General features: G+C 41.7%; 1 protein-coding gene across 3 annotated transcripts in view; it reads right to left on the bottom strand.

Moving 5' to 3' along the window:
• Nucleotides 1-23,326, bottom strand: part of mctp2a (multiple C2 domains, transmembrane 2a) — a 52,734-nt gene extending 29,408 nt beyond the window's left edge. Inside the window, exons 1-17 of one of the 3 annotated variants that reach the window (XM_061678287.1) lie at nucleotides 23,216-23,326; nucleotides 21,905-22,804; nucleotides 20,270-20,329; nucleotides 20,063-20,168; nucleotides 15,586-15,728; nucleotides 15,404-15,480; nucleotides 14,451-14,565; nucleotides 14,347-14,370; nucleotides 8,502-8,672; nucleotides 7,744-7,874; nucleotides 7,457-7,643; nucleotides 6,442-6,535; nucleotides 6,268-6,370; nucleotides 6,090-6,192; nucleotides 5,294-5,395; nucleotides 5,141-5,215; nucleotides 4,518-4,637 (exon numbers count right to left, since the gene is read on the bottom strand). In XM_061678287.1, coding sequence (XP_061534271.1) covers nucleotides 4,518-4,637; nucleotides 5,141-5,215; nucleotides 5,294-5,395; nucleotides 6,090-6,192; nucleotides 6,268-6,370; nucleotides 6,442-6,535; nucleotides 7,457-7,643; nucleotides 7,744-7,874; nucleotides 8,502-8,672; nucleotides 14,347-14,370; nucleotides 14,451-14,565; nucleotides 15,404-15,480; nucleotides 15,586-15,728; nucleotides 20,063-20,168; nucleotides 20,270-20,329; nucleotides 21,905-22,792 — 2,499 coding nt within the window. In that variant the 5' untranslated portion in view covers nucleotides 22,793-22,804; nucleotides 23,216-23,326. The remainder of the gene's footprint in view (nucleotides 1-4,517; nucleotides 4,638-5,140; nucleotides 5,216-5,293; nucleotides 5,396-6,089; nucleotides 6,193-6,267; nucleotides 6,371-6,441; nucleotides 6,536-7,456; nucleotides 7,644-7,743; nucleotides 7,875-8,501; nucleotides 8,673-14,346; nucleotides 14,371-14,450; nucleotides 14,566-15,403; nucleotides 15,481-15,585; nucleotides 15,729-20,062; nucleotides 20,169-20,269; nucleotides 20,330-21,904; nucleotides 22,805-23,215) is intronic. The other 2 variants (XM_061678288.1, XM_061678290.1) reach the window with 2 other exon arrangements.
• Nucleotides 23,327-27,518: the final 4,192 nt, after the last annotated feature.

Raw genomic sequence — 27,518 nt, 5'->3', positions numbered from 1 at the left:
GACTCTCTCTATTTCCGTCTCCCCCCCCCCTCCATTTATAACAAGCCCATTTTGTAAGTAAGTAAGGAGTAGAACTCACAGATATCTCTTTTCAAATCTAGGGAGTGAAAATAAAAAGTTGTCAGATAAAATAAATACTCAAGTAGAGTCCAGTCACCTGAAAAAAAATCTATTCAAGTAGCCGAGAGTAGCCAAGTATTTGTAACTTCCCACCACTGGTGGTGGTATATTTACGACTGCGCCGCATCAAACATTCATCAAATGCCATCTTTACAATGTCTGATGTGAGACAATCAGCATTTCACAGGCCGTCAAAAAAAAAAAAAGCGGCTGGCAGGGTCAAAAAGAAAACCCACTTGAGCTATATACAGGTTTCCCAAGCAGCGCTCACGTTGAAATATTAATTCGACTTAAATACTTTAAGCGGTTCTAATGACAGCGAGGCTCCGAATCAGCTTTCAAGTGCAAATGATCCCTTTTCTTTTTAACTCTCAATCAAAAGTTGAACTTCTGAAGACGATTAATTTGCCTGGCTAATACGTGCTAATTTAAGATTTTTCTTCCAACTTGTATTTCACATTGCTACCTAAATGTAGGATCTCACAACTAACTTGTTCCCCAAGAAAGGCTTCTGTTGGGGGGGGGGGGGGGGGGGGGGGGGGGGGGGGGGGGGGGTTAGTGTCAGCTGGCCCTTCCTCCCCGTCTCCAGCAGTGCTATAGCGCCATCTACAGGCCGCACACTGGCGTGCAAGCAAAGAACTCTCAGTGACCCCTCTTGCAGGATGTATAGCACATTCATCTGGCTCTGCGTCTTAGCAGGGAAAAGAACATCTAAAGGAGGTTATTTTATGAAGATTTTGAGCTGTCACAGTTCCTCGCTGTTGTCAAACTCTTGAAAAGCTCCAACCCAGGCCTCATTACAGTAGCACAAACAAGCCGAGGCGAGGGAGGGGGAAAATGGAATTTCCTTGTTTGTATTCGACTCCACTTATGAAAATGTTTAGGACTTTCCGGAACGTCTTTTTTTTAATTTTTTTTTAAGACCGTGAGAACATAAAATCTTTACCTAATTAGCGAGAATCAACAGCAACATCTGCAGCAGCGGTAAACTCAACTTTTTTACAACTTTCAACATTCAATGCCACCGCAAAGCTTTTATATATTTAAACTCCAGGAAGTGAACTTCAGACTGAGATATTTCAACTGACATTCAAATTGTCTTGACTCTGAAGCAGACGAGCTAACCATGATTCCATCGTGCTGCTGGCCGGTTCCACACATTGCATTTTTTTTCAACGCAAAAATATGAAGTTGATCCAACATGAACCTCCTTTTCTTATGTTTTACTTACAAAATATACTAAAAACAGGAAAAGGTTACAGTACAATTTTTTTCATTCTAGTGTCGGAGAGTCCAAAATGTTTTAAAGTTAGGATTCAGAATGGACTAATACATTTAAAGTCTACCATGTTTGTACCAAGACTTATGTATTCCAGTTTCCCCAGTTTTCAATGGATTTCCGTTCTTTCGGCGGCAACGTAAGCCAAATCTGTACGTACCACAAGTCGGAACGGGCCCAAGTCGACAGCTAACGTCGCTAATGCAGTAGATATGAACAAAGACTTTTAAACAGTAAGTACAGCGGTAACTCAGCCTGCCTTCTTATTCCCAACTTCAAGATTCATTGCTACAACAAAGCTACCAGTACCATCCAAATGTTTCCTTTCCCATCTTCTTTGTGTACCAGGAGTGATCCGTCATGCAATCATTTGAATACCTTATACACACCAATGAGGTGCTTCATAACGCATACATGCATCTCCATAAACAGGATAAAAATGGAGGCTGCGTGCCACGCCGAGGTCAGAAAATTGGCCTGTGGGACTGAGTGATATAATGGCTAAGTATTTCTGGTAAAGCACTAGGCGAGGAACATCCGCGCGGTCCCAGCAGAGGCCGCGGCGGCGGTAATGCATTACAGGATGTATGCGGTGTAAAAAGGCTCACGCCGGTCCAACCAGCTTGATAAATAATGTATTGTAATGTATATTAAAGCGGCGGCGCAAACTGCAGCGTTTCCTACCGACGTACCCTGAGAAGCAGACACTAGTAGTATAATTATGCACATCGCAGAGGCAAGCAGAGGCCATCTGTCAATGTCAGAATCAGTTACCTTATTACCTCTGCCTAAAGATATAAAGATAGGAGCGGGAGCCACTTTCATTAGAGCGCACGGGCGGCGTACTGCACCATAGACGGCTCCGAACGCTAACCTAATTGCCGATGATGGCTGGGAGGAGGGGTCGCTGTACGGAGGCTGGCCTCAGAGTGGGCAGGGGCATGGCACACTGAGGCCCACTCGTTAGCCTTTTGATCTAAGAGGCTATTTTTTCCGCTACATGTTTGTGAATGGTTGGCTAATTTTTTCATTTTTGTTATTTAATCCAACTATACATCTGTTTAGTATTGCCCTTGTCCTCACATAGAGACAAACAAGTATTCACACTACGGCTGCACGATATTTTATTTGAGCATCGTCATCGCAATGTACATGTGCGCACTAGTCAAATCGCAGGGTCTGCTGCGATGTTAGTGTAATATAATATACAGTGAATCAACTGTAATATTAAAAGTGACCAGCAGAGGGACCTGTTTGGACATGCTCAAAAGATTAAAAGATTGTACACCTGCTGCATTTCCTATTTCACTTGTCAGAATGAAACTCGGCAAGCACGCAGCAGCTGCGTGAGTGCACGAGGTGCATTCAGGGACACTGTGTAAATGGGAGTAAATGTGTTCGTTTGTAATACAGTGCATAGTTAAAAAAAGGGATTACTAGGAAAATGTTTATTTGGATCAGAAGGCTTTTGTTAAAATACTGTACAATCACATTGTGATAATATGGAATTCATTTTGTTTTGTAATATAAGAATAGATACATTATTTTGTTAATACAGTAGACGAATGCAAAGTTACCTATGTCCTCTCACCATGTGAAATGGTCATACTGTCTTGCGTGTTTTTGTTTGCACACTGAGGACAAAAGTTAATTCCTCATTTTATGAAACACCATTCAAGCTGTTTTTGAGGTTGTAGGGTCGGGTGGAAGCTGCAGCTGGCTCCGAGTGTGGACTGAGTGGGTGGCAACAACGGGGAAACGAAATGCCAGTATTTTCAGGGGAGCAGCCCGTCGGCAACATACTGAAAATAAATAAATAAATAAAAAGAACTATGAACTAGTTCCATTTTTGGACTGGTGAAATGAGTTCAAAAATTTGACTTATGAACTATGAACTGAACTCGTTCATTTTTTGGAACGATGAACTCAACTAAACTAGTTCGCGTAGAAAATTCCCAACACTTATCCTGTATTATTTCACATCGCACTAAATATCGCAAGTTTAAAATAAATAAATAAATAAATAAAAATGTCACCCTGCCCCCCCCCCCCCCCAATATCTTGCAGCCCTAATTCACACTCACACCTATGGAAAATGTTTAATTTTGAATCAAACTAACTAACTGATTGTTTTCAGGATGCGGCAGGAAACAGGAGTACCCGGAGAGTGTGTACCCCAGCCTAAAAAATGGAAGTCTACCACCTGATTGATTAAAGTTGTGTTTCCCAAAACTTTATATTATATATTCCAGTAACTTGGTGCTTGACTCTTTTCTATGACCCGTCATCTGCCAGCCTGCACATATCCATCTGCAAACATTTTCCTCTTTCCCAGACACAATCCTGCCTCCCACTCTGCTTCTTATACAACCGCCTGCATTGTTCTCTTCCTTCCTATGTATCTGTGCGTCGCCCTGCCTGTCAGTGAGTCTTGCCATTCCAGGCAAGGCTGATATACGTAGGACTACAGCCTCAGGGCGAATCGCTCCTCGGGCTCAGCGTGAAGGGCTTCACAGGATACGCCAAGTACGAGTTGCATGTCATCCTGAGACGTCGCAGATGGAAAGAAAGGTGGCGAAAGGAGAGTTCTTCACAACACGCACCGTCTGTGACCGCCTCCTCACCCTGACGAGTGTGCGCTTTTCATCATGACATTACAGTGTGCCGCTTTAAGGGGGATTCGTGGAGGCGATTCTAGATTATTTTAGCTTAGGACCTCAGATCACGTCGCCTCATTAAAAACAGATAACAGAGACATTTAAAACGCAGGTTCATGTCTCGGAGGCAGGCCGTCACTCCTCCACGTGATCCTCCATCGTGATCCCGCCTTACACCGTCCCTCGGGTTGGGAGGCTTTGCTCACAAGTCAGACACACAAACGCAAACGGCCTAAAGTTCGACTCTAAAGTCGTCAGAATTGAAGGAGAGCCAGGCGGGGTTTGATTGAAGGATAAAGCACATACACGTGGGACCAAAACAGAAGGCAGCCATTGTTTTTCATTGGAAAAAGAGGACAAGCGGGGAGAGCACCAGTGATTCCCCCCCAACAGCACAATATTCCCAAAAAGTCTCATCTTGAGACCCAAAGACAATTCATTAACGGCAGTCAATGGCTTACCAGAAAGGCGATGAGACTCCGTTGCCTGTTCTCCCATTGAAAACAGCTCTTAATGTACTGTAATGTGTACAAAACAGCTGTGCTGATTTTCCGAACCCGACAGATATTGTGGGCAAGAACCTAAATGGGGAAGAATTGCAACGAAACACCGGTTAGTATAATTGGATATAGCACACGTGATAATTATAACCGAAATGGGGCTCTATCACAGGGTGAACGAACCTTTGTGCTCGAGGGCTCCATTTAATAAAAATTCAAATTAAAAAGTCATTTTTAGAAGAGTTAAAAAAAAAAGTTACAATGTCTGTGTAAAATAGTTAACTTTAATAATTAAATGAAAATGCTTTCGGAGTTTTAATTGTATTATTTATAAGTCATTTAATTATAATTCATTAACCACTTACAGCATTTAAATAAATATAATACAAATATTAAATGCAAATCTAAAATTGTTTATTTCACTAATATTATTTATTACATTATTTACAATGAATCAATTAACTGACTAATAAGACAAAAATATACTACATTAAAAAAATAATAATAAGGAACAAATTCTAGGAAAATACTCAGTGGGTCGAATTCAACTCCTGCTATATTATAACCGATTACTACGTTGATACCTTTTTGGAGAATTTAACATTCTCCTCTGTAAATTTTTCCTCCTTTGGTTGGAAACTTCTAATACCGGCTCGAACCTAGCAGGAGACAAAGGAAACTATCACGTTCATATTTCAAGCGCTACGATGTGTCTTTCAAAATGGTTTTCCGCTTACTTTGCTGTATATAACCTCTAACACAAGCGTGACGCTTCCTTTGGCTGAGCCACTCAAGTCCTCTTTCTTCAGGTAGAGCGAAATCTGCTGCTCATTCTGAACCTTTGAACACAGTAGAATATGCAAGTGCTTACAGTTGGTATGACAGAAGTTATTATTTGACTTAGAGAGGACGTATTATGTAAAATTCACTCTTTAATTGCTTGTCTAGAAATAAAGTAGTGGGTACTCTAGAGTGACGGCCCACCCATCAAGTGTGAAATTACACAACCAGGTCAATCTGTTGTTATCTACCTACTTCTGTAAATGACTTTTCACAAATTGTGATGTCACAGTGGGGCTCATTTACATAATACCGACACAAACGTTTCCCCGCCAATGATTTGGAAGCAAGATTTGCCGTTTTTAAGAAACGGGGCGACGACACAGACACAACCAAAACCAAAAAGCTAAGCAGAGCTGCAGTGTTATCGGATGCACAGATTAGTGTTGGCTAACAGCGTTTTCAGCATTTGCTTCTGATAAGCGGCACATACTCGATCATTCGATGAAGTTGTCGACGTGGTGGTGTTTGGCGATGTGCCCTCTGCATGTACCACATACTCAGGGCTCAACAAGCGCCCCTCCCTAAAGCTACTCTTGCATTGGCACACCCCGCAGTAGACAGGACAGGCCCATTAAAACAGGCTAATTTTGTGTTTTAAATGTGGTCAAAAAATACACAAATACGTCCTTTTTTAAATATGATAAAAGTGCTGGACAGAAATCTAGTGGCTAACATGCCACACAAACTTACAGTCAGTAATGGAATGGCCACTTTGCCCAAAAAGCTTGGTGCTTTGTCCCCATTTTCATCCAGGATGGTCAGCTCCACCACGTCATGAATGTCCTTAACCGGGCTGCAGCATGAAAGTAGCACACGCACGCCGTAATATAAACCACGAAGAAAACAAATATGCTATTGACCTTCGTACAATGTGAGCGCTTTGTTCCACTCCGGATTGATGCTCTTGTAGACGGTGTGGGTTTGAAGTTTGCTATTTCCCAGTGCAATCACACAATAGGGGTTGCTTTTCCCTGCAAATGACAATGCTGTGTTAATAGTCGAGATCAAGTCGTCGTGAAAAAGCGATTTGGTGAAAAGTTACCATTGAGGTCCGTAGCAGGAAGCTCATTTGCTTTTAAAACCTTGACCTGGAGGAAACCGATCTCCCCCACACATTTATACGAGTTACTTAAACTCTGCAGAAAAAAAAAACAAGAATAGGAGAAAAAATGAAAGACAATGAATTAGGGATGGACATTCGACCACATTCACTGAACAAACGTAATGATCAATCCCCACAAATGTTAGCATTTGGTGTGAATAGTGTTTGCTTAGTTACAGTATGTGTTATGTGCTTGCTATGTGTTGGTGGTATCTACAGCACTTTGTTGCAGCTGTGGTTATTCTTAAAGTGCTATATAAATAAAAACTGAATTGGGTTATTTTTTAACTTTTAGTTGTTAAAAGAGTTGAGACTCTGGAGTGCCAGCCCATCCATAAAGTGTGAAATTTCACTGCCTAACTGACAAAAATTTTGTGAGCTTATTTGTGAAAATGTGCATGTACCGTTAATAAGCCATTCTGAATTTTGCCGAATTGGTGTGCTTGCTGCATGCACCACATGCACCAATCCCCTACACTAATCGACATGTCATTCGGCCACACGGTGATGAAGCACTGCCTCTACGGGTAAAAATATGATCTGTGCTTTTACTGTGTTTATGAGCGCTCGCTTTTTCTCTTCAGAGTCTGTGCTGCAAACTCCGAAAGCTGTAGTCGCTTCCCTAACTCCCTTGCTCGACCCCTGGTTGTTATGGTAACAAAGGTCATACTTTGGTCCCACAAAAGAGGGGAGGCAAGCCTTTTCCCCAAAATGTGCCTGTGAGCGGGCCCGTATGTATTATGCTGGATTGTGACGTAACATCTGTCACTATCATGGTCAGGAAAGCTGTTCTTGTGCAATAATTCTTGATCCTTGGCGTATTTGGATGATTTTTTTTTTTATTGTGGAAAACAACCACAACATGTCTTCTTATGAAGTACAATTAAATATTTGACATAATTACTATGCCCATCCTGAAATTTCCAGTTACATTTGCGCAAATGCTAATACTTACAAATTTTTCCACCACAGCGTCTCTCTCGTCAGGCTTGTCCAAGAGAGCGGTCTCGATGTCAGAGATTGAGACTCCCCAGCAGGGTAGCAGGGTGACCAAAATGACCAGCCTGCCCTTTCCTGGATCCAGCATGTGAGTGTAGAGCTGCCTCTCATTAAGCACAAGTCTGGATAGGTCAACCTCAAACCTGCGACACACAAAAAAGGGGGAAATGGTTCTACTGAAAAGATTAAGAAGGGCTGTGCCGAGGAGAGCCACATTAACATTACCCAGCAGGAAGTACTCACATTCCCCACGATTCTTCACCCTTCCTGCCTCTCTTTGAACACACCTCCACCTGCAGAGGTTCCTGGTTATCTGCAAACTGATTGAAGTCAAACTTCTCTCTCCACTGGGGATTGGCCTGAATGCAGAGCTTCTAAGGGGCAATAAAGACACAGATGCATCTCATATACACACACATTTACATTTCCCGCATTATCAAACTGAACAGCGCCTGCATGACAGGTGGATTAAGTCATCAGGCGGGACAACCGACAGAGAAAGTGAGGTGCTCGTGCGCTTGTACACTCGAGTAGCCACGCTGGGATTGTAAACACTGACAGCTCCCAATTAGAATGGGCTTTGTTCAACAAACAAACAAACAAGTGGAGAGGGACGGCTGAGAGGTTTACAAAGAAATGACACGACAGCAGCGAGACGCCGCCGACTCGCCGGGTTGGGGAGGGTGGAAGGAAAAACAAGCCCGGGTAGACGAACAGAGGCGTGCTGCGTATGCAAATGAAAGCAGCAACGGAGCCCGGCAGCACCGAGTGAGTGGCAGCCTGGCCCACTCTAATGAGCTGCCTGTGCCACGGCCCAGTGAGCCAAGGTGGAGGTGAGTCACAGACGGGCAGCCGCTGAGGCGAAAAAGCCCACCCCTCCACACCCCCGCAAAAGAAAAGACGAAGTATAAAGAGGGTGTCACGAAGAGACAGGAGAGCGTGAGAAACCGAGAAGCTTATAGACAAGAAAGGGCCCGGGGAGATTTTTTTGAAGGTCGAACCTTGCTCTTGTACTTCTGATCGCCCAGACGAAAGCGGACGTAGATGTCGCCGTGGCCATACTGCGGCAGATCCTGGCCCTCCACCAGGGTGATGGCGAGAGCCCCCGTCCACATGCGGCTCTTGGGCTGACTCTTCTGCATCTCGGCCGGGCTTTGGTACTGCGTAGCCTTCTGTGCAATGCAGATGTTGTGTTATAACCAGTGGTGAGAAGAAGACTTTATTTCAGTCGATTTCCGAGGTATCTGTACTTTACTTGAGTATTTATTTTGCTGGTGACTTTTTTACTTTTACTTTCGACATTTAAAAACAGATATCTGTACTCTTCTACTAATTACTTTATCTTAATTGCCTGGTTACTTTTTCCAACCTTTGCCAGTGATGACACAACGTCAAACAGACGTAACGAGAGGGAGATAAAGTCATCCGCGTTTGAGGTTTTAATTCATTGATTGAGATGTTGGGGACTTATAAGGTGCAACAAAAAATGGGACAGAAACAACATGGAGGCAGCATTCATGACATCCGATGCAGAGAAGCAAGATATTCCCCATCCATGACCTTTTTAAGAGAATTGTTTGATGTTGTCAGCTACAAGAATGGTTTATGGCGAATGTGTTGTATTGTGCCTGCCTAAAAAAAAAACATCTTCTGGCATTCAAACATTCGCCATCTAATCTGAAAAATAATAATAATAATAACAAAAAAATAAAACACCCTTGAAAGGTCTTTTTTCAGTTATTATGTTTTTGTTGTTGTTTTTTTTTTTTTGCTGATGCAGGACCTGTTGTTAGTTCAGTCCTGAGTAGCCTGTCAGCATTTAGCTAGTGACTAAGCTCTGTCCAGTGTTTTTTCTTCTTCTCAGTACGAGCACTATGCAAGTTAATAAAATAGGGAAACTATTTTGTGTGTTACCGTAATTTCTTGTGTATAATGCGCACCCATTTATAATACACACCCCCAAAGTTGACAAAACCCTTCTACCCATCTGTAATGCATTTTTACAATGCATGATTTTGCTTCTACCCATATGACCAAAACGAAGTATTATCTGTATTTTGTTAGTTTTTCAAAGAATTATTCTGAAGTTAAGCACTTTATTTGAACATGTAATACTTTTTATTTACTTACTCTTATTTGGAAATTCACAGCCCTACTTTTATTTAGCAAATGAGAAAACACACAGTTGTGCTCATATGTTTGATTACCCAGGCAAAATTTGTAAGATGGGTACAATTGTTTAAAGAAAACATGAAGGGCCAGTTGAAACACATTTAATTTGATTTTGATGGGATTAAAATTAAACTGTCAAGCATTTCAGAAAAGCATTATCATTAAACAAAACATAACCATAATGAAATTAATGATAGTTGTTGTTCAGTCATCAGTCGGATTTAAAAAAAACAATATTTCACAAATTCTGTCAGGGTATTTAAACTTATGAGCACAACTTTACATATATGCAGTCATACGTACGTACCTCTTTCATATTGGAATGAAAGTGTATGCTACACCTTTTTCATAACCTCTAGGTGGCGGTGGCATATTGGAATGAAAGTGTACACCTTTCTCATAACCTCTAGGTGGCGATGGCATATTGGAATGAAAGTGTACAGCTTTTTCATAAGCTCTAGATGGCGACATAGATTTATAAAATGTGAAAGTTTTTTTCCATTTTCCCCTATACCCATGTGTAATGCGCACTATTGACTTTTGACAATTTTTTGGGGGAAAATGCACATTACACGAGAAATTACGGTAATTTGTTTTCATCGTGCCGGGTTATCAAAACGGGTATTTTATATAATTGACAGTAAAGTTTGATTTCTACTTTTGTACTTAAGTTCATCATCTCTACTTGTTTACTTTTGCTTAAGTAAAGGAGTTGAATCACAGTACAGGGTGTAAGAACTTTTGTAACCCCTGGTTATAACCTTGGTTGCGTCTCAACTAAACAGTTATGCAGAATAACAAGATGTCAGCAGAGTCCTGTTGTCACGATGGCTAAATCAATTGCTGTAAAAAAAAAAAAAAAAAAAAAAAGATGCTTGGAATTCAAACTTCTGTGAAGCATCCATAGAAACGTAGACAAGTACATTGAACTCACCTCTGTTAGTAATTCATGTTTCAGAAAATTAACCTCGTCACTTTCTTCTGTGGAACCTATCTTCAGTTATTCGCTGAAAAACCTTTTGTGTGTGTTTTGTGCTCTTTCTAAAACACCCTAAGATGCTACAATACGCTGCCAAAGCTCTGGCTAATAGGAAAGTAGTAACTGGTGTCAAGGAATTTTGTTGAAGGGTCACATCCAGAATGTTCTAAGATCTTGGCATGTCGGGGAGGACCTCCGTTTAGTCTGGGTTTTTAGTGGACTTTACAGAGAGATACTTCACCACATGTGCATGTACAGCACATTTGGTGCATTTTTTCAAAATCTGTAATTACTTTCAAGGGTAATGTAAGATAACGTATGAACGTATGTTAAACTGTTTTGGGATCGATAGTTTGGCAAACTTTTACAGTTAAAAGGAAATGAATTAAAACAATTTAGGGGGTACTTGCAGTTTGTGCACTGGCTCCACCCCTTTCGCCCTGTGGTTTACTGTAATTATGATTTTACTATTGCGTTAGCGTAGATAATGATAGACTGCGGTACGGTCCAACCGCGTAAACAGAGAACCCCTGTATGATGTTTAAGCTGCTAATGCGGCTAAATGAGTAAATGTTACTTCCAATTGTACGGCAGTTAAGAATGTTAAAACACTGCCGCTGCAGTTAGCTGTTACACAATGTCGACAGTTTGATGTTCCATCAAAATTGTTGCAAAGGAGGATAATAGTCCACCTTTAAGGTTCTACTGTACGCGCAAATTGCACACACTCTCCACCGCGTACCTGCTTCCGTATCAGCCTGACACCTCGTCATGTTTTGCGGAGTGTTTTAAAAGTAAGACAAGGGTTTACACTATACAACACATCTCTGTCGGAGGACATTAGCACATCGCTTTTCTGACAGGCAAGGATGGCAAAAGGAGAGACAGAGAGAGCGAGAGAGAGCAGGACGACAGCGAGCAGCCAGATGTCCCGGGCGGTGACAGTCCCACTCATCACTGGCTTCCAGGCTGAGTGTTGGGAGTCAGGACACTTGGCACGCTGCACCGGAGACAGCAGGCGCCAGTGAGTAATGATGCACAGCGAGCGCGCACACAGCTCTCTCATTAGCATATTATGCAAAAAAATGCAGCATGTATGGCCCACATTACAACGTGTTCTTATATGGGTACATCCTTGAGCTTGATATACTCAATGGCCACAACATTAGGTACACTACATGAGATACAGTAGCAAAAACGTTACCTTTACAAAGATAATGCTGCGTTATTACAGCTATTTGTTTATTATTGTGATTTATGAGTAGTGTAGTTTGCAGTGATGTAAATTAACATATATAGACTAATGCGCAGATTGACAAGTGTATGAAGTGCTGCCTTATATCATTTCAAACTCATTTTACAACATTACCCAAAACAATACATGGCTTACATATGACTTGATTTATAAAAAAAAAAAAAAAAAGCTCCCTAAAGTCACATATACATGCAAAGACTCTCTGTGACAACCTGGGCCCGACATACAAAGCTTGTCTCTCAGTCGAGATGTATCACTGCACTGTACTTCCTTGGACCGACAGTACTACTTTCCTGTTTAGACAGGCCTTTGGCATCATCTCCTTGCATTTTCAGCGAATAATGAAGGATAGGTTAAAAAAAAAAAAAAAAAAAAAAAGAAGCTAATTGGTCAACTCACGAATAGTAAACCGTGAATGTACAGGGGATTACTGCAAAACAATCCAAGGAAAAACTAAGTACAGCAGTAACCGAGTGACAATGTTTTCTTATGAAATCATTGTGCGCTGTTCATAACATAGAAAGTGCATAAGTTTGGACTGTCATGAACCTCAGATCTCTGTACGCAGCGTTGGTCCCGCAGGAGAGCGGGCGGGGTTAGCTGTCGCTCATTTTCATGAGACAGGACCGCCACCTCAAAACGGGCCTTCTGGGAGCCTTAAAAAATGGGGTGTAAAGTGCTCTGTAATTCTTAATCCTTGGTGTATTTTCATGAAAGAATGTACCACAGGTGTTATGAGGATGTTGTTAATGCACCTGGGGTTTAAATTATGAAAAAAATGCATAATATGTTGCCTTTAACATAACATATGTTCTCATGCTTTGCATTTGTCAACATGTCAGATATTGAGGACAAGCCCAGCAAATGGACTCATCCCACCGGGCACCACAGAGGGACTGAGACAGAGCGGCCTTGGTACGTTTTCCCTCTTCGCGTTCCCATGAGGCTGTGCAGTGATAGCGCAGCGCTGTAAAAAGACAAACAGCAGAGAGGTTGCATCGGGCCGGCGGTAATTAAAGAGCAGGACCATCATCCTTTCAAACCGCTTTGATTGTCCGGCTTCTCGGGCTGAAAACAAACAACTCCCCCGCCGCTCCAGCCCATTTTGCCCTGCTACGGAGGTCACAACCTGCCTTTGCACCCAATCCGGAGGGGATCAAAGCTCATTTCGGGGACCTGAATTAACACGGAATACCGCAGGCGAGGCCCTATAAATATCAGTCCTCTTCAAAAGGAAGAAAGAACAGAGGGAGTGGAACAGCGATAGAAAACAGGCCTCAGCCAAGTCATCCCAAGTGTTTATCTTGGCCACGTTTCTATCTCAGCGGCCAATAAAACAATTCCACTTAACTGTAAGTGGCCCCCAAAGAGAATCTATTCCTGGTCCTAAAAAGGGCCGCGCGATGGATTCCATATGGCGGGACAGCATGGGGACAGGCGCAACGAGCTCAGACCCGGGTCCATTTGGCCGCCGCCTCGCCACTGTCCGTCCACAGCTGCGATATTACTCCCCAACATCTGGGTTATTGCCCACTTTGCCTGGGAATTATCAGCCGTGGCGATCTTAGGCATGTTGCTCTGGCAGCGTGCCGCCTTTGCTGCCAAAGCCTCCCTACACGTTTGGAAACAGAGTTTTTACTCCTGTCTCTGTGGTGGCCACACACACGGGGAGAAAAAGCACATTTGCAAAGACGGAGGGGGAGTGGAGCTGTAAAAGCTGGCGATTCAGCACTTCCAAGATAGGTGCTAAACGCAGTAAGATATTGTCAAAAATGATATGAGGGAGGTGGGGTGGTGGTGGGGGTAGGCTGGAATTGTTACATTGTCAAATTAGCACTATGACTTAGGCAGCGGAAAACTGTGCAGAGTCCCATCCCAAATTTTCCATCTCCCTTTGAGTACCTTTAACCATCTGTAGTGCATGAAAATGGCTTCATTCCTTTGTCATCTCATTTCAAATTGAGATTGTCTGCTGGGCCATCAAGAGACGGAGCAGTGGCAGATGTAGAGACTACATAGGTGTGAATATAAACCCGCTCGCTGGAGTGGGAGTCAGTCCCAAACAGCCGCACAACTATTTCACTCTGAATCTAATTACGGCAGCAGTATACCGAAAGCCACTTGAGAGGCGGCGCGACTTTGTTTACTACAAGACACAATTACCATCCTGTAATACTCATCTACGACTCCCTTTCAGGACAACACGTGTGGCCAATTTTATTATTTTGGTTTGAATCAGAATCTCATAGTGTCTTTTTCACTGATAAATGATAGACATTGCAAATAACAAGGTTCACTGTGAAACCATCACAGTGGTGCTGAAACCAAGGATAGACGACACAAGTCCAGACTGAGTCCACGTTGTTCTTTGTTGCACTATAGCGCAGTGAGCTACTGCCCCCTAGCGTTTTCATCACAAAACCCACATTGGAAATCTTACCCTGGTCTTTTTGGGTGGCCATCTCTGTACAAAGAAAAAAATGGACAAGTGTCAACACAACACAAGCCATCATAGCGCATACTTTTCACATCACCTATTCTCACCCAGTTTCGTTTGATGGTGGCGTCTCGAAACATTAGGCACACATCCACGCTGATGACTCCCATGTCGTCTTCTTTGCTTTTAGGGTCAGACAGGGTCAACTCCATTTCGTAGGTCCTACAAACAAAGGTGACATATGAAGACGGTTCCTAACCTTTTCTATATCCCCCAAGCCCTGAGATAACTTTGTCATCAAACCCCTTTAACAAATTACAGTCATCTTTCTTTGCATAATAGAAACAGGAAATGTAGGAACCTAAAAATGTATATTGTAACAAGATTATCTTTCTGTTTGTGCAGACAAAATGTGTTTTATAACAAGCAGTATGCATTTGTCAGAGAAGGTCATTTTTCTAACTTCACATACACAAGTGAATCTAAAAAAAAATCGGAATGTGGTAGACAGGTTCATTTATTTCAGTACAGTAGTTAATTTTTAAAAAGTGAACCTCATTTCTGCAGATTCATTGGAAAATAATTGTCTGTAGGTCAATTCTGACTTCATTTCTATTTTACAAATCATTTTGATTGTTTCAAATGTAATATTCTAATGTCTTGAGATGGTGAATTGTGGGACTTCAGCAGCTGTAAACTGTAATCAGCAAAATTATTCAAGATAAAATCATGAAATATTTCACTCTATGTAATAAAGCGATACAGTATGGATTTTACATTTCAAATTAAACTACTTAAATAAATTAACATTTCCACAGTATTCGTGTTCATTAAGATGCGCCTATTTGTCTATTTTAGTAGTCTACATTTTAAAACAGTAAGTCCATGCACGTGGTGGCTGCGAAAAGAATGGTTTATAACCATGGCGCTAAAGCTGTCCAGTAACACTCATTGGAGTTTTAATAAAATACCTTTTTTCTGTAAAATTCATTTTATTGCCCGCACCTGTCTTATAATGTTTTCACAATCCACAACACAGATGTAAAGGAACGCCACTCACTTGTAAAGCTCAAGATTCTTCAGCGGAATGGTGCTAGAACCCATGAATTCATCAGAGGTCCGATTTTTATCATAGACCTGTCACAAAATCGGGTAGATGAATGATCATTTGAGAGCGTTTCGGTTGTGTGAAATCATGTATTTCCATTCAAATCAAAGGTTTGAGGACAACTATACGCCTACCCGGACATCCACAATATGCTCTCTGTCACGCAGAGGATAGGAGAAGAACTCATTCCACCTGGGATTCAAGTTCTTATAAACTACTTTGCTCTTGTAGAACTGCTTCCCTTCCAGTTTGAACTTCACGTACGGATCGCTCGTACCTTCAAAGCACAATGGGTACCTATTAGCATAATGTATCGCACTGTCGAGGTCGTTGAATTGTCTTATATAAGAACACACGCATGCACTGATTCCAGTGGAAGAGGAGGAGGTGGTGTACCACACACACCGCCGCGTAGCCGTTTAGTTGTGAAAGAGCCGAAACACTAGCCAGCGTGAGACGAGCAGAAAGCGAAAATCTCGAAGCAACCAGTGTTAATCTCTCAAGCCTGTTTATAAAGTCTGGGGCGAGGGTATGAGACTTCTTTGTTTCTGCGATTGCAAAAGAAAAAAAATAATAAATGAAAGCCATTACCATGCCTTCATTTGTGTAGGGGTGGGGGATAAAGGGGTGCTAGAGAGAGCCTGCAGGGATGCTTGAATCACATGACAAAGGCCCTGTGGGGATGGGCTGTCAGGCCTGTCAGCTCCCCACTCCAAATGAACATCTCGCAAAAGGCAGGCAGGACCCACAGCAGCTCCACCCTGCCAGCCTGTGACAGGGAAACCTCCAGGCAACTTGACAGGAGGAGAATGTGGCAGCTCGTGAGGAGAAAAGCTCTGGCACAAGCGAGGACGGCGACGATGGAAATTAATAGGGGGGTGGGGGGGTGGGGGGCATAGAGAGAGGATGGAAGGAGAACAAAACCCAAAGAGTGCGAGAGGGGGCTGGTGGCGTGGGTCCTTTTCAGAATATGTAATGACAATCTACGCCCTTGGTGAGCCTTTGGCACACCGCTGATTGTTGGGCAAACAGGGGCGAGGCACGGAACGTGTGTGAGTTGCATCGTCTTGTCAGTGAGGAGGGCGCCCCAACGCCCTTTGCTATCACATTGAGACGTGGAACTCGAATAATGTGAATAGCGGGGAGATTACGTTCCAGACCCACGCGAAATTAGTACAAATTTACCATGTGGAGAGACCACATAAAAACAAAAACCTTGAAATAGTTTTAGCCCTCCCACATGATTTAAAGCACTTTATTTGAAACACATTGTAAACGTATTTGAACACACATAACATATAGTATGTATTGGGCTTTACACGATGAGGATTTTTGGGGCCGATCACCGATCAGCGAGTTTAAAAAAACAATAACCGATCACCGATCTGATCACAACATGGAGCAATGTGTCTATTTAAATGACCTGTTCATTTACTGTATATACTTGTGTAATTAATGGCTCCAAAAATATATTTACAGTAAATAATGTATCTTTGTTCCTCTATTTATGCCAGTGAGGCATAGTGACAGACAGAACAAATGAATGGTCTTCTATTAGATGGCAAGAAGTACATACAGTCATTAATGTATCCACTTTTTGTGACATTTTTGTTTGTTGGTATGCCGTGAGATTTTTCAATTGTAAAATATGTTCCTTGGCTCCATAAAGGTTGGAAATCAATGCTCTCGTCAGATCGTGTATCCTAATCAAACCAACATTACAACATGACAGAAATAATAGGTGTGAACTGACTGTAATTAAATGACTTTATTGTAATTAAATTACTTCACCCACACCGAAACTTTAGAGCATGATTCGACAGAATGGCGGCATGTTTACGTACAGCCGTTAGTGCTAGCACTAGCTTGCTAGGCTACATAACATTTTGTTGCCTGCTTGCAAGCCGTATTGTATTAAAAGTACGGGAATATACCTGAAGCAAGCCTTAAACGAATGTCGTCTCCTGTCTTGAGCACCGGTGACCACCAACACACGTTTTTCCCCAGTTTGTCCTTATAATACAGTCGGCACGATCAACTCTTGTTGTCGTTGCCACGGTAACGAGTGTATCCAGTCGCATTTGACAAGATCAATGATCATAAAAAAACAGGATGCGGTGGATTTCAAGATTTTATTGCAGTGGTCTGACATCGTGCAATCGTGAAACCGCAAATTTGTCTTGTAGTCTGATCAGGGCATTACGTGCTGCCTGTCCCACTTCGCCGACATGTTTTTTTTCCTTTTTAATAACTTTATTGGCCGGCAGATATGTACAGTCAAAAGACACGCGACAAGGCTAAAAAATAAACTAGCTTTTGGATTCAAATATACTGTGCAAGATGGCGATGCGGACTAAATGTCTTTTGCGGAGCCGATCAATGACTTCATTGACTTCATTGATCGGATCGGCGAATTATGTCATTAAAGCCGATCAGCATAAAATGCTAATTATCGGCCGATACCAATCAGGCCGATAAAATATCGGTGTAAAGTGCAGCATGTGTGTATATATATATATATATATATAGAGAGAGAGAGAGAGAGAGAGAGAGAGAGAGAGAGAGAGAGAGAGAGAGAGAGAGAGAGAGAGAGAGAGAGAGAGAGAGATGATACTGTATATCAGGGGTGGCAAACTGATATATTGTCATAGGCCAAATTATGTTTATGGCTCCCCTCAGGGGGCTGTTATGACTGAAACCATATAAATGTGTAATCGTTTCGTCATGTTAGTCCATGCACAGAAAATTGATGGCCAACTAGTTTTGAAATCAGAAGTCAAGAAAAATAGTTTGGTCAACTATTGTTCACTTTATTTGAAAAAGGAGTTTAGTAACAACAACAAAACGCTTGCAATATCTCAATGTTATTAAAGTGACGTTAACTTACAATTTAGGTTTAAATTTGAGGAAGGAACATGAAGTAGAGACACAGGATTTGCTTAAGCAGGCCATATAAAATGGTGCGGTGGGCTGGATCTGGACCCCAGGCCGAGAGTTTAACATCTGTGCTGTGTACATGTATGTGCAGTGTCTTTTCATCCAAAGTCAGCTGGGATAATAATAATAATAATAATAATAATAATAATGCATTACGCTTATTTTAAATATTTTTATATATTACATATTATTTATATATGTATGTATTATTTAGTAATATATTTATATTATTATTATTTTGATATTATTTATATATATGTTTTTGTTTTTTTAATTCGTATTCACTTTTCTAGGCATTCAAAGACGCTCTACAATTTCATGCACTCCTCAGTCCCACCCGAGTGGTGGTAAACTACGTGTCTAGCCACAGCTCCCCTGAGGCATTCTGACGGAAGCCTGGCTGCCATTCTACGCCTACGGCCCCTACGACCACCGCTAAACATCCAACAACATTCATTCGTAGGCAATGTGGGTTAAGTGTCTTGCCCAGGAACACAACGGCGACATGCGCTTGGGCGGGGATACGAACTGGCGACCCTCCGGTTGAAGGGCGTACGCTTGCCCTCTGCACCAGCTCCCCATCACCCTCAACACGATTAGCGGTATGGAAAATGGATGGAAAGCAAACACAAAAATCCAGCCAGCCATGTTGTGTATCTGCAAATTGAATATTCCAATTCCTTTCCAATATTACAGGACTGACACAAAAAGCCAAACAACCATTCAGGCTTGCTATCACACTTACACTCTCTTTATTAGGGTCTTCTTGTAACCTAAAGTTAGTTTTTGGGGGGGGCTGTAAGCACCTGGAAGGAAGCCACAGTGACCATTTTTGGACTCTGATGACATTAAAGGAGAGTAAGAGTATGAGTTTTCAGATAGATGGCAGTTACATTTAATACCACTGGAGGACTCTGCTTTCATAACTTCAATTTTCAAAAAGAACATAAGAGTTTAACTTTAATTTTACTGTAGTGTCAAGGCTCCAGAAGATGTCAAAAGACTCACCCGGAACTAAAGTACAGATTTACGTCTATTTGTGCCTCATCCTGGGTTGTGATTAATGAGGATATTTATTAAATTGATGCATTCCTTCATTTAATGCGATTTTATGGAGGCTTTCCTGAAGCACAAAAACATGAACGTTTGGTTAATTTAAGAGTCAGTTGCCAGTGGCGTGGATTTGAGACTGACTGGATGTCTATGTCAGCCCTGTGATTGACAGGTGATTGACCAGAATAGACTCCAGTCCACCTCTGTCACCTTGAACAGGGTAAGAGGTACAGAACATGATTGCATTGACTTGTGGATACAGTTTCCATCTGCATGTCAGTTTGAATTTGTGGGAGTTCAATGTCCTGGTCAACTGATTCCTTTATCACATTCTTTGCGTGCTCATACCGGTCTGACTGCATACTTCTCAAGCGTGTTGGCTGCACACCACCGCAACCCTAAACAGGAGATGAAATCCTCCCTAGTAAACACCAGCCACGTCCCTTCTTGCGTTCATATACTTGGGATCCACGTGACCCACTTTCAAAAGGGTCTGATTGGCCAAAAAACAAGCCATGAAACGACATTCGACATTAAAAGTACAGTGACGACGGTTGAACAATCGAGTTCCAAGTAGGGCAGGTTGTAAATCAGCAAAGTGTCTGAGTATCGTCCACCCACCGCGTTTGTCTCGGATGACCAGGTTTTGTCCATGTTTCAAGCTGATGCAAAGCAGGTACCTCTGGAGCGGAGCCGGGACTTGGACGTCGGAACCTGTTGTCAAAACCTGCACATGCCCCAGGAAAGCCGTTCACATTTGTATTTGTCTATATCATATCAAGTGGTTTGAAAAGGGCATTTTGGCAAAACAGTCAAGTGGGCACTCACTGTGTGTTCTAGTTGATCTGGAAGAATTTCCTCAAAGAATTCAAAAGGTTCACTATACATCTGTATTTAGATCAAGTGAATATGATTTCAGAGAATACAATTATCTAACAAGTTAATCAACTGAATGCACAATGAGACAATTGATGTTTTCGGAACTTGAGGATTGAAACCCTCTAAACTGTGGCCCTGTAGCACTATGTGGGTCTCTTCCATCGCCCTAGAGGGGGTCCTTGGTTTACAGTGGCACCAGCATACTAAACATTTGAAGGTTACGAACGGCACACAATTAACTGGTTTGCGTAGTGCTGAAAGGATACCAGGTCGTTCTGTTATTGCCGTACTTTAACTGGCTTTATAGTAATGCCCTAGAAGGGTTTTTCATACAAATGTGTAATGTAGTGTAGTTAGAACTTTACTTTGTTTATTTAATAGTGCATTGTGACTTCCAACTACCTTAAAAGCGGCGCTCCTTCGCAAACCGAGGACCCACTATATGCTTTTTGACATTAAGTTTGCCGCATTGCGCGTCACTGTCCATTCACATACACGCACAATGCAAATATCGGTTTTGGGTCAAGTGAGCCACCACAGATATCATTGTGTCTGCAGGTACTAAATATCTGAAACAGCCCACATGAACACTGGCCACAAACGTCAAGGTCGTGCAGTGGAACATGCAAATGAGCAATAACAACAACAAAAAAAGGTTAAAATATTAAAGCAAGTTTAGCTGACTTAGAGTGATACACGTAACCTCAGCGTTACTCCACTTTCCGTCATTCTGGGTCCATGCGCCTCTAATGGAACACATTTCGACAATATTTAACAGCCAATGCTTTCACTGTAGTTTAAATGAACAGGTAACCTGATGCAATACATTTTTTTGGCCTTTTGGATAGACAGTTTGTGCACACATCGTTGTTCGGCCTCGTTCAATGACGTCTGATCTGAGCTGTGCGTTTACGCTACATTTGCATCGGCAGATATCCAATTCGCATCCGCTTTTTATCAACATTTGGAAGAGGCCTGATCGCGATATGAGGATATCTGATTCCATGAGGAAACTACCAGAAAATAGCTATAGATAGGATAGCCTTAGTTCCAACAGTACAATCGAATCCCAGGTGGTTACTTGACTTGACACTGAATAGCAGCTTTGTTTTATTCGGTTGCACCAGCAAAACACACGCGGTAAGAACAAACCTCCAGTGAATATTATGGGATTATGTGGAAAGGAAGCACAAAACAAAACATTAGCATCTCAAGGACACGACTTAACAAGTGCATCTCATCTAGGTGCAAACCGCAAGCCTGCGCTTATTGTATGTAATGATGGGTGAATGGAGTGGCAATATACTGCGTGTAATATTTTTCCACCCTTTTAAACAGCAAATCAAATCGCCTAACCCACTCGCGATTGATCCGACCAAGGTACAGAGGATTTTGCTCCACCCTGTGAAGATTATGATGCTCTACTGCTGTTTAACCTATTGGGACCAAAAATAACTTCTTCCAATCTTGGACTAAACTAGAACAAAACAGTTTATGTTTCAGTCAGTTTTGTACCACTCTTCATTAACACCAGAAATAATCACAGGTCTAACTACTGTATGTAGGAATATGTATCAGACTGACCTCAAACTCCTCCTGAGTGCCTCCTTCCAGTGAAGATTCTTCAATGCTGTAATCATTTGTAATGGAGGAAAGCACAATATCCGGGTCCAGTCCCTCGGTGTCCGTCAACCAAGTCATGGCCACCTGGTCCTCGCCGGACCAACAGTCCTCGTTGCGACCTTCTGCGCTAGCCAGAGGCGTCTTTTCTCTGTGTTCATACAGACACCGTTTTCCAGACGGCGGCCTGTCCTGAGTGAAATGCGGGGTCTTTGGATGCCCGTTGAAATTTGTTTGTTCTCCCAATGAGTTTGCTCTGGCCAGCATGTCAGTGATCATCGCTCTGTCTTCTGGGAAGTCCTCGGACATCCAAGATCGTTCAAAACTCTCCGTAGAATCTGGTCGCGGTGAACTGGCTCGTGCTTTGGTGAAAACGGATTTTGGCATCGGAAGAGGGTCAAAATTTAAAATAGGTCCTTTCCTCTTGACTTGGTCTACGTGCGTGTTTGCCGCCTTCTTGATGCTTGAGTTCACGTCACTATTAACTTCCTCATTGAGATTTGGCGTGTTAAATGGGGAAGAAGTTCTCTTGGAGCCCATGTCTGAGGGAACCCGGAGGCAAATTTCTTTGTCGAATGAAGTTGAGCCCTCCGGGATGGAGCCGCTAGCAACAGAATCGCTATCGCTCAACTGGAAATTGCCAAAAGCTGTGGCCTCAGACATTCTGGAAAAGCCACTCATTGGCAGAAGAGCTTCATCCTGCTCAGTCCTCAGGTCCGGTACGGATATACTGCGCCTGATGGCTGCTTTCTTTTTCTGCTTGTCTGTTGACTTCTTAACCGGCTTCATCAAATTTATCAGCTTTGTTTTAACGCGAATGTTGTCCAGTAACTTTTTTTTCTTGACCTCCATTTTGAGGCGTTCCTTTGAAATTAAAGAGTAGATATCACTGACTTGAAATATGCAGAGGCCAAACAAAAAGACTACAAGTGGAATGATGACGACCTAGTGAAAGACATCACGTGTGACTCACATTTTTGGCTCCAAAACAACATTCTAACAATTCCTATGAACCAATAAAATACATTGGCGCTGTATTGTACCCTCATAGGTGAAATTATTAATGTAAAGCAGCCCAAGTCGTAACATAATAGAAAATAGTTATTTGTTCAAATAAAAACAGAGACCGTGTCCACGGTAGTGAAAGAAATATTAGTCACGATAAATCTTAAGCGTTAGCTCATAAGGCCAGTGTATTTCCAGACACTCAGAGAGTTAGAATATATTCTGCATAAAAATACTCTGCTAAGCGTACTTCTGTTCAAAAGGAGCTACCTGTTCTGTCGACTAACCGTTCCGAAGTCCAAGTGGCTTTCAATCAGGCGCCCCAACCATATTATGTCTTTGATTAAAAAGGAGGATGTGCGTCAAACCGTGCCGATCAGAGGTCGGTCAATGGTGGGAGTGGCCCAAGTGGGTGAAACTGCCCATACCGGTCTTGCAAGGCGAGTTTCAACGAATGCGAGAATGCAACCGAGCCTAGCCGGTACTTTACGAAGGTTGCGCGGCGTGATGAAATTATTCCTTCAATAACCAGTCACATAATCCCTTTTGGGAATCGGGCTGACCACAGGTTATCACGGAAATAGAAATATACCTACCCGGAATCAAATTGTTGCATAACAGATTTGTTAACGGTAGAGGCAATGGTTCTCAGAACATTTTAATATTCATATCACACACTTGCGAAACCATTTTTTAGCCATACTGTGCTGAGCATTCAGGACAGATACAGTATCTCACTAAAGTAAGTACACCCCTCACATTTATATATATATATATATATATATTATAATATTTTATTACTTCTTTTCATGGGACAACACTGAAGAAATGGCCCTCCAGCAATATTTATTGTCCCCTCAAAATAATTCAACACACAGTCATTAAGCGCTAAACTGCTGGCAACAAAAGTGACTACAGCCCTAAGTGTAAATGTCATGTCACTCGTTAAGTGTTAAAAAGTCTCAGGTGAGAATGGGGAGCAGGTGTGTTAAATTTGGTGTCATCACTCTTAATGCCTTTTCACACTGCAATTGGTTTTCTTGGTATTAGCCGCAGGGCAGCGCACAAGGACAACAGTGCCCAGTTGCAAGCTTGCTCACATTTGGGAGTGCTTGCCTAGCAGCCAACCTGGAAATAACAGGGAGGGTTTTCCCGCTGATTAGTCTTTTGCTCTTAGCACTCTGAATTCACTCCGCCATTTTTTTTTTTTAATTGGAGGACATGACGTGTCGTGGCAAAAGCCCACCTTGCCCGTTGAGCCGCAACACGGCGTTCCATCCTCGCAGCGCATACACAATGAATGGGTTTGTTGACGGTGCGCTGCACATTGCTAAGTGCGGTGTGAAAAGGCCTTTACACTCTCTCATACTGGTCACTGGAAGTTCAATATGGCACCTCATGGCAAAGCACTTTGACAAAAGAATTGTTGCTCTACATAATGAAAGCAGAGGCCATAATAGTGCCTTCACACCCACTTCATTTATTTGATTCATCACAATCATATTAGAACTTTTTATTTGGCTCAAAGCTAAGGTAGGGAGGAGTAAATGGTTTGTTAAGTTTGTTGTACTTGTGTGCCTGTCTCCATTTGTTGGTACTATATGCACTTTTTTAAAACAATGATGTGATAATCATACATTGCAAACTATTTTGCAGAGCCCCAAACGATGGCTCATGGACCCCTGGAGGTCCCCAGAGTCCAGTTTGAGAACCACTGCTTTTGAGACATTCGACAATCGGGGCCTTTGCTGATTTTGATCAGAAGGGAGGGAAATGTTAAACTTGGACTGCATTTTTTCTGCGTCTGCGTGTGTGTGTGTGTGTGTGTGTGTGTGTGTGTGTGTAGTCCTGCTTTACTAGAGAAACTCTCCCTCCCGACTAGCCAGAAATACTGCTGGACGGATAGAGTGACAAGACGGCGGCATATGAAATGTTGGCAATCTCTCGGTCACTTCAGGCCTACCAATCTGCGTTTCTACCACCACACAGCCCCCTTCCCCTCCCATGTTTGTTTACTTATCATTTGTGTTTGCAAAGTATATACTATGTCTTTCCCCATCCACACAAAAAGTGAATGCGACAGACCCGCCGGTGTTCAACTGTGTCTCTCCTCAGTCTACGCCGCCAGTAGAGTGGAGACTGTATGACAACAGATGCGTTTGAGTCTGGGCCCAAGCTTGTTCAATATTTGCCCAGGTCTTAGCGGTGGATCAGGCCCACACGAAAGAACCCCGGCTTGGCTCCCGGTTGAAAGGTGGGATTTGGGAGGATTGGAACAGGGCAAGCCCCTCCGGCAGGTGGCCCGTAGCCCCTTCTCCCGCAACTCAAACAAGGCCCAAAGCCTACTTGGTTACTCTACATATGCACACTGGACGCGTTCCCACCCGCAGCACAGCTGGTCTGAGGAACTGCGAGTCACGAACATGCACCTGATAGCACGATATAGATTTGACATGTTCGATACACAGCGGATCTACATAAACCCCCTTTTTTTCTCTGCTTAGAATCCTCATTGAATTTAAAGACGCAAAACTGCGGCAACATCATCATACTGAATCATCATCTTATGGAACCACAAGTCAGGTTAAAGGCAAATTAAAATGCTTGATTTATTTTTTTAATTTATAATTATAATCCACCCATCATACAGTGTTTATCCTTCATTATATGTTTATTTTAAATGATTCAAATTATGACCACTAATTCTACAAATACTACTACATTTTTCTTTTTGAATATTTTGCCAACACCGTTGCCAATCCAAGGTTGGGAATCCCTGCAAGTTTATGGCAATATATATTATTAGCTGGGTTTTTTTCACCTCTTTAAATACATACAAAGGGATTGTATTTTTTGTTGTTGTTACTTCCCCCCCAATCCATGCATTTTCTACAAGCCTTTTTGTTAGTCCATATATAATCTATGTAAAAGCCATTTAGTACTGCGCATTAAAATTGTGCAAATTATTTAATTACCTGTTCACTTGTCCTCAACGTATGCTCGAGTAATGCTTCATATTACTACAGCTGCTATGGTGTTCTGGAATAAATACTTAAACACATTAAATTGCCAGTCATTAACATGCATTGTGCTCAAGGTGGCTCATCTTTTATTGTTGAATTTGGAGCATTAAAATCAACTGAATCACAAGTTCAGTGGTTTATAATTTCGTTTTCCATACGTGACCGCTCGTATCCTTTCTTTTTCGACGTCATCAATTCAGTGTCCAAGTGGGAAAAAATGATCCCTGGTATCACAGCGTCACTCGCAGGCCGCGTGGTGGAACTACAACCAGTTTATAACCTTTTACCTCGACAGTTCCGTTCTTCTTCGACACGAATCCACGAGGCCAAAATGATATAACTTTTTGAGGTATCACAGCGCCACTAGCAGGCCGGATACCGAAAGTACAACAAAGTTCCTCACATGCGTGGGCGCATGCAAATGCCTGTTGTTCCAACGGCCAAATCGTTAGGTACACCTACACACTCTTCACACATTTTGCCTTTACAAATGTGTAAAAAAAAACATAAAACATTTGATAAAATTGTAATATTATTATTAAATATAGTCCTTTTATGTAGTCGGAGTTTGCAATGGCTACTGTCAATCACAAATGGACATTGTTTGGAAAGGCCAGAATTTTAATAAGTGAAAATAAATAATACATTTGCTTGTTTGTTTATTTTTTTAAACTGAAGTACATTTTAAGTCTCTTAAAAAAATAGTCTCAGACCACAGTAAATTAAGGTAATATTTTAAAGGCAAATACAAATGAATTTCAGAATTACATACTTTGAATTTAAGGGTTTCAATACATTACAATATTGGAGAAACGTTCAGTTATTTTAGCAGTTCAATCAGAAAAGTTATACTTTTCAGAAGGCTATTTTCTACCAAATTTCTGTATTGAAAATCATTTTCACTGTTTCTTGTGTACCGTTATTTATTTATTATTATTTTTTTAGGTTCAAGAAATAGTCATCAAAACTATAAATAAAATAAAATCATAAAATTTTTCAATCTCTGTGTAGTGAATTAAACTACTAAAATAGATTATTCTTATTTATTGAGACGCACCTGTATCTTTGGGAACAGCATTAGAACAGGGCTATTTTCTATAGACACGGTACTGTTAACTAATTTTTATGATTTTTATACATGCAAAGGTGAATAAATGTCCTTCAATAAAAAATACAAAAAAATATGTGTGTGTGTGAAGATCTTTGCAGATGCAGTTTTGTGAGTACACACAATAATAGTGCTTCAGGCCAATAAATGCATTTAATGGGCACGTCAAAGATGAATTAGACATCATGTCCAGACTGAACATACACTGTGTTAAAACAAGTTTGCTACTGTGTGTGCGACTTCACAACAACAAACAGCCATGTCAGCGTTTGTCATTTTTTATGCATGTATATACACAGTAAGAGAAAGCTAAAAACTAAATAACACATTAAAAGCCAATATTTGTACTTTTCTGAAAAATACAAATTTTGTACAACAAATATCTAATAGCATAGAATTTGAATTGTTCAATACGAAGTTCACTTGGATATTTCTTTATTAT

The sequence above is a fragment of the Phycodurus eques genome, chromosome 5, assembly GCF_024500275.1.
Source record: "Phycodurus eques isolate BA_2022a chromosome 5, UOR_Pequ_1.1, whole genome shotgun sequence".
In the NCBI taxonomy this organism is placed as follows: domain Eukaryota; kingdom Metazoa; phylum Chordata; class Actinopteri; order Syngnathiformes; family Syngnathidae; genus Phycodurus; species Phycodurus eques.
The sequence above is the reverse complement of the archived record's forward strand: the minus strand, read 5'-3'. Positions and strand labels throughout refer to the sequence as shown.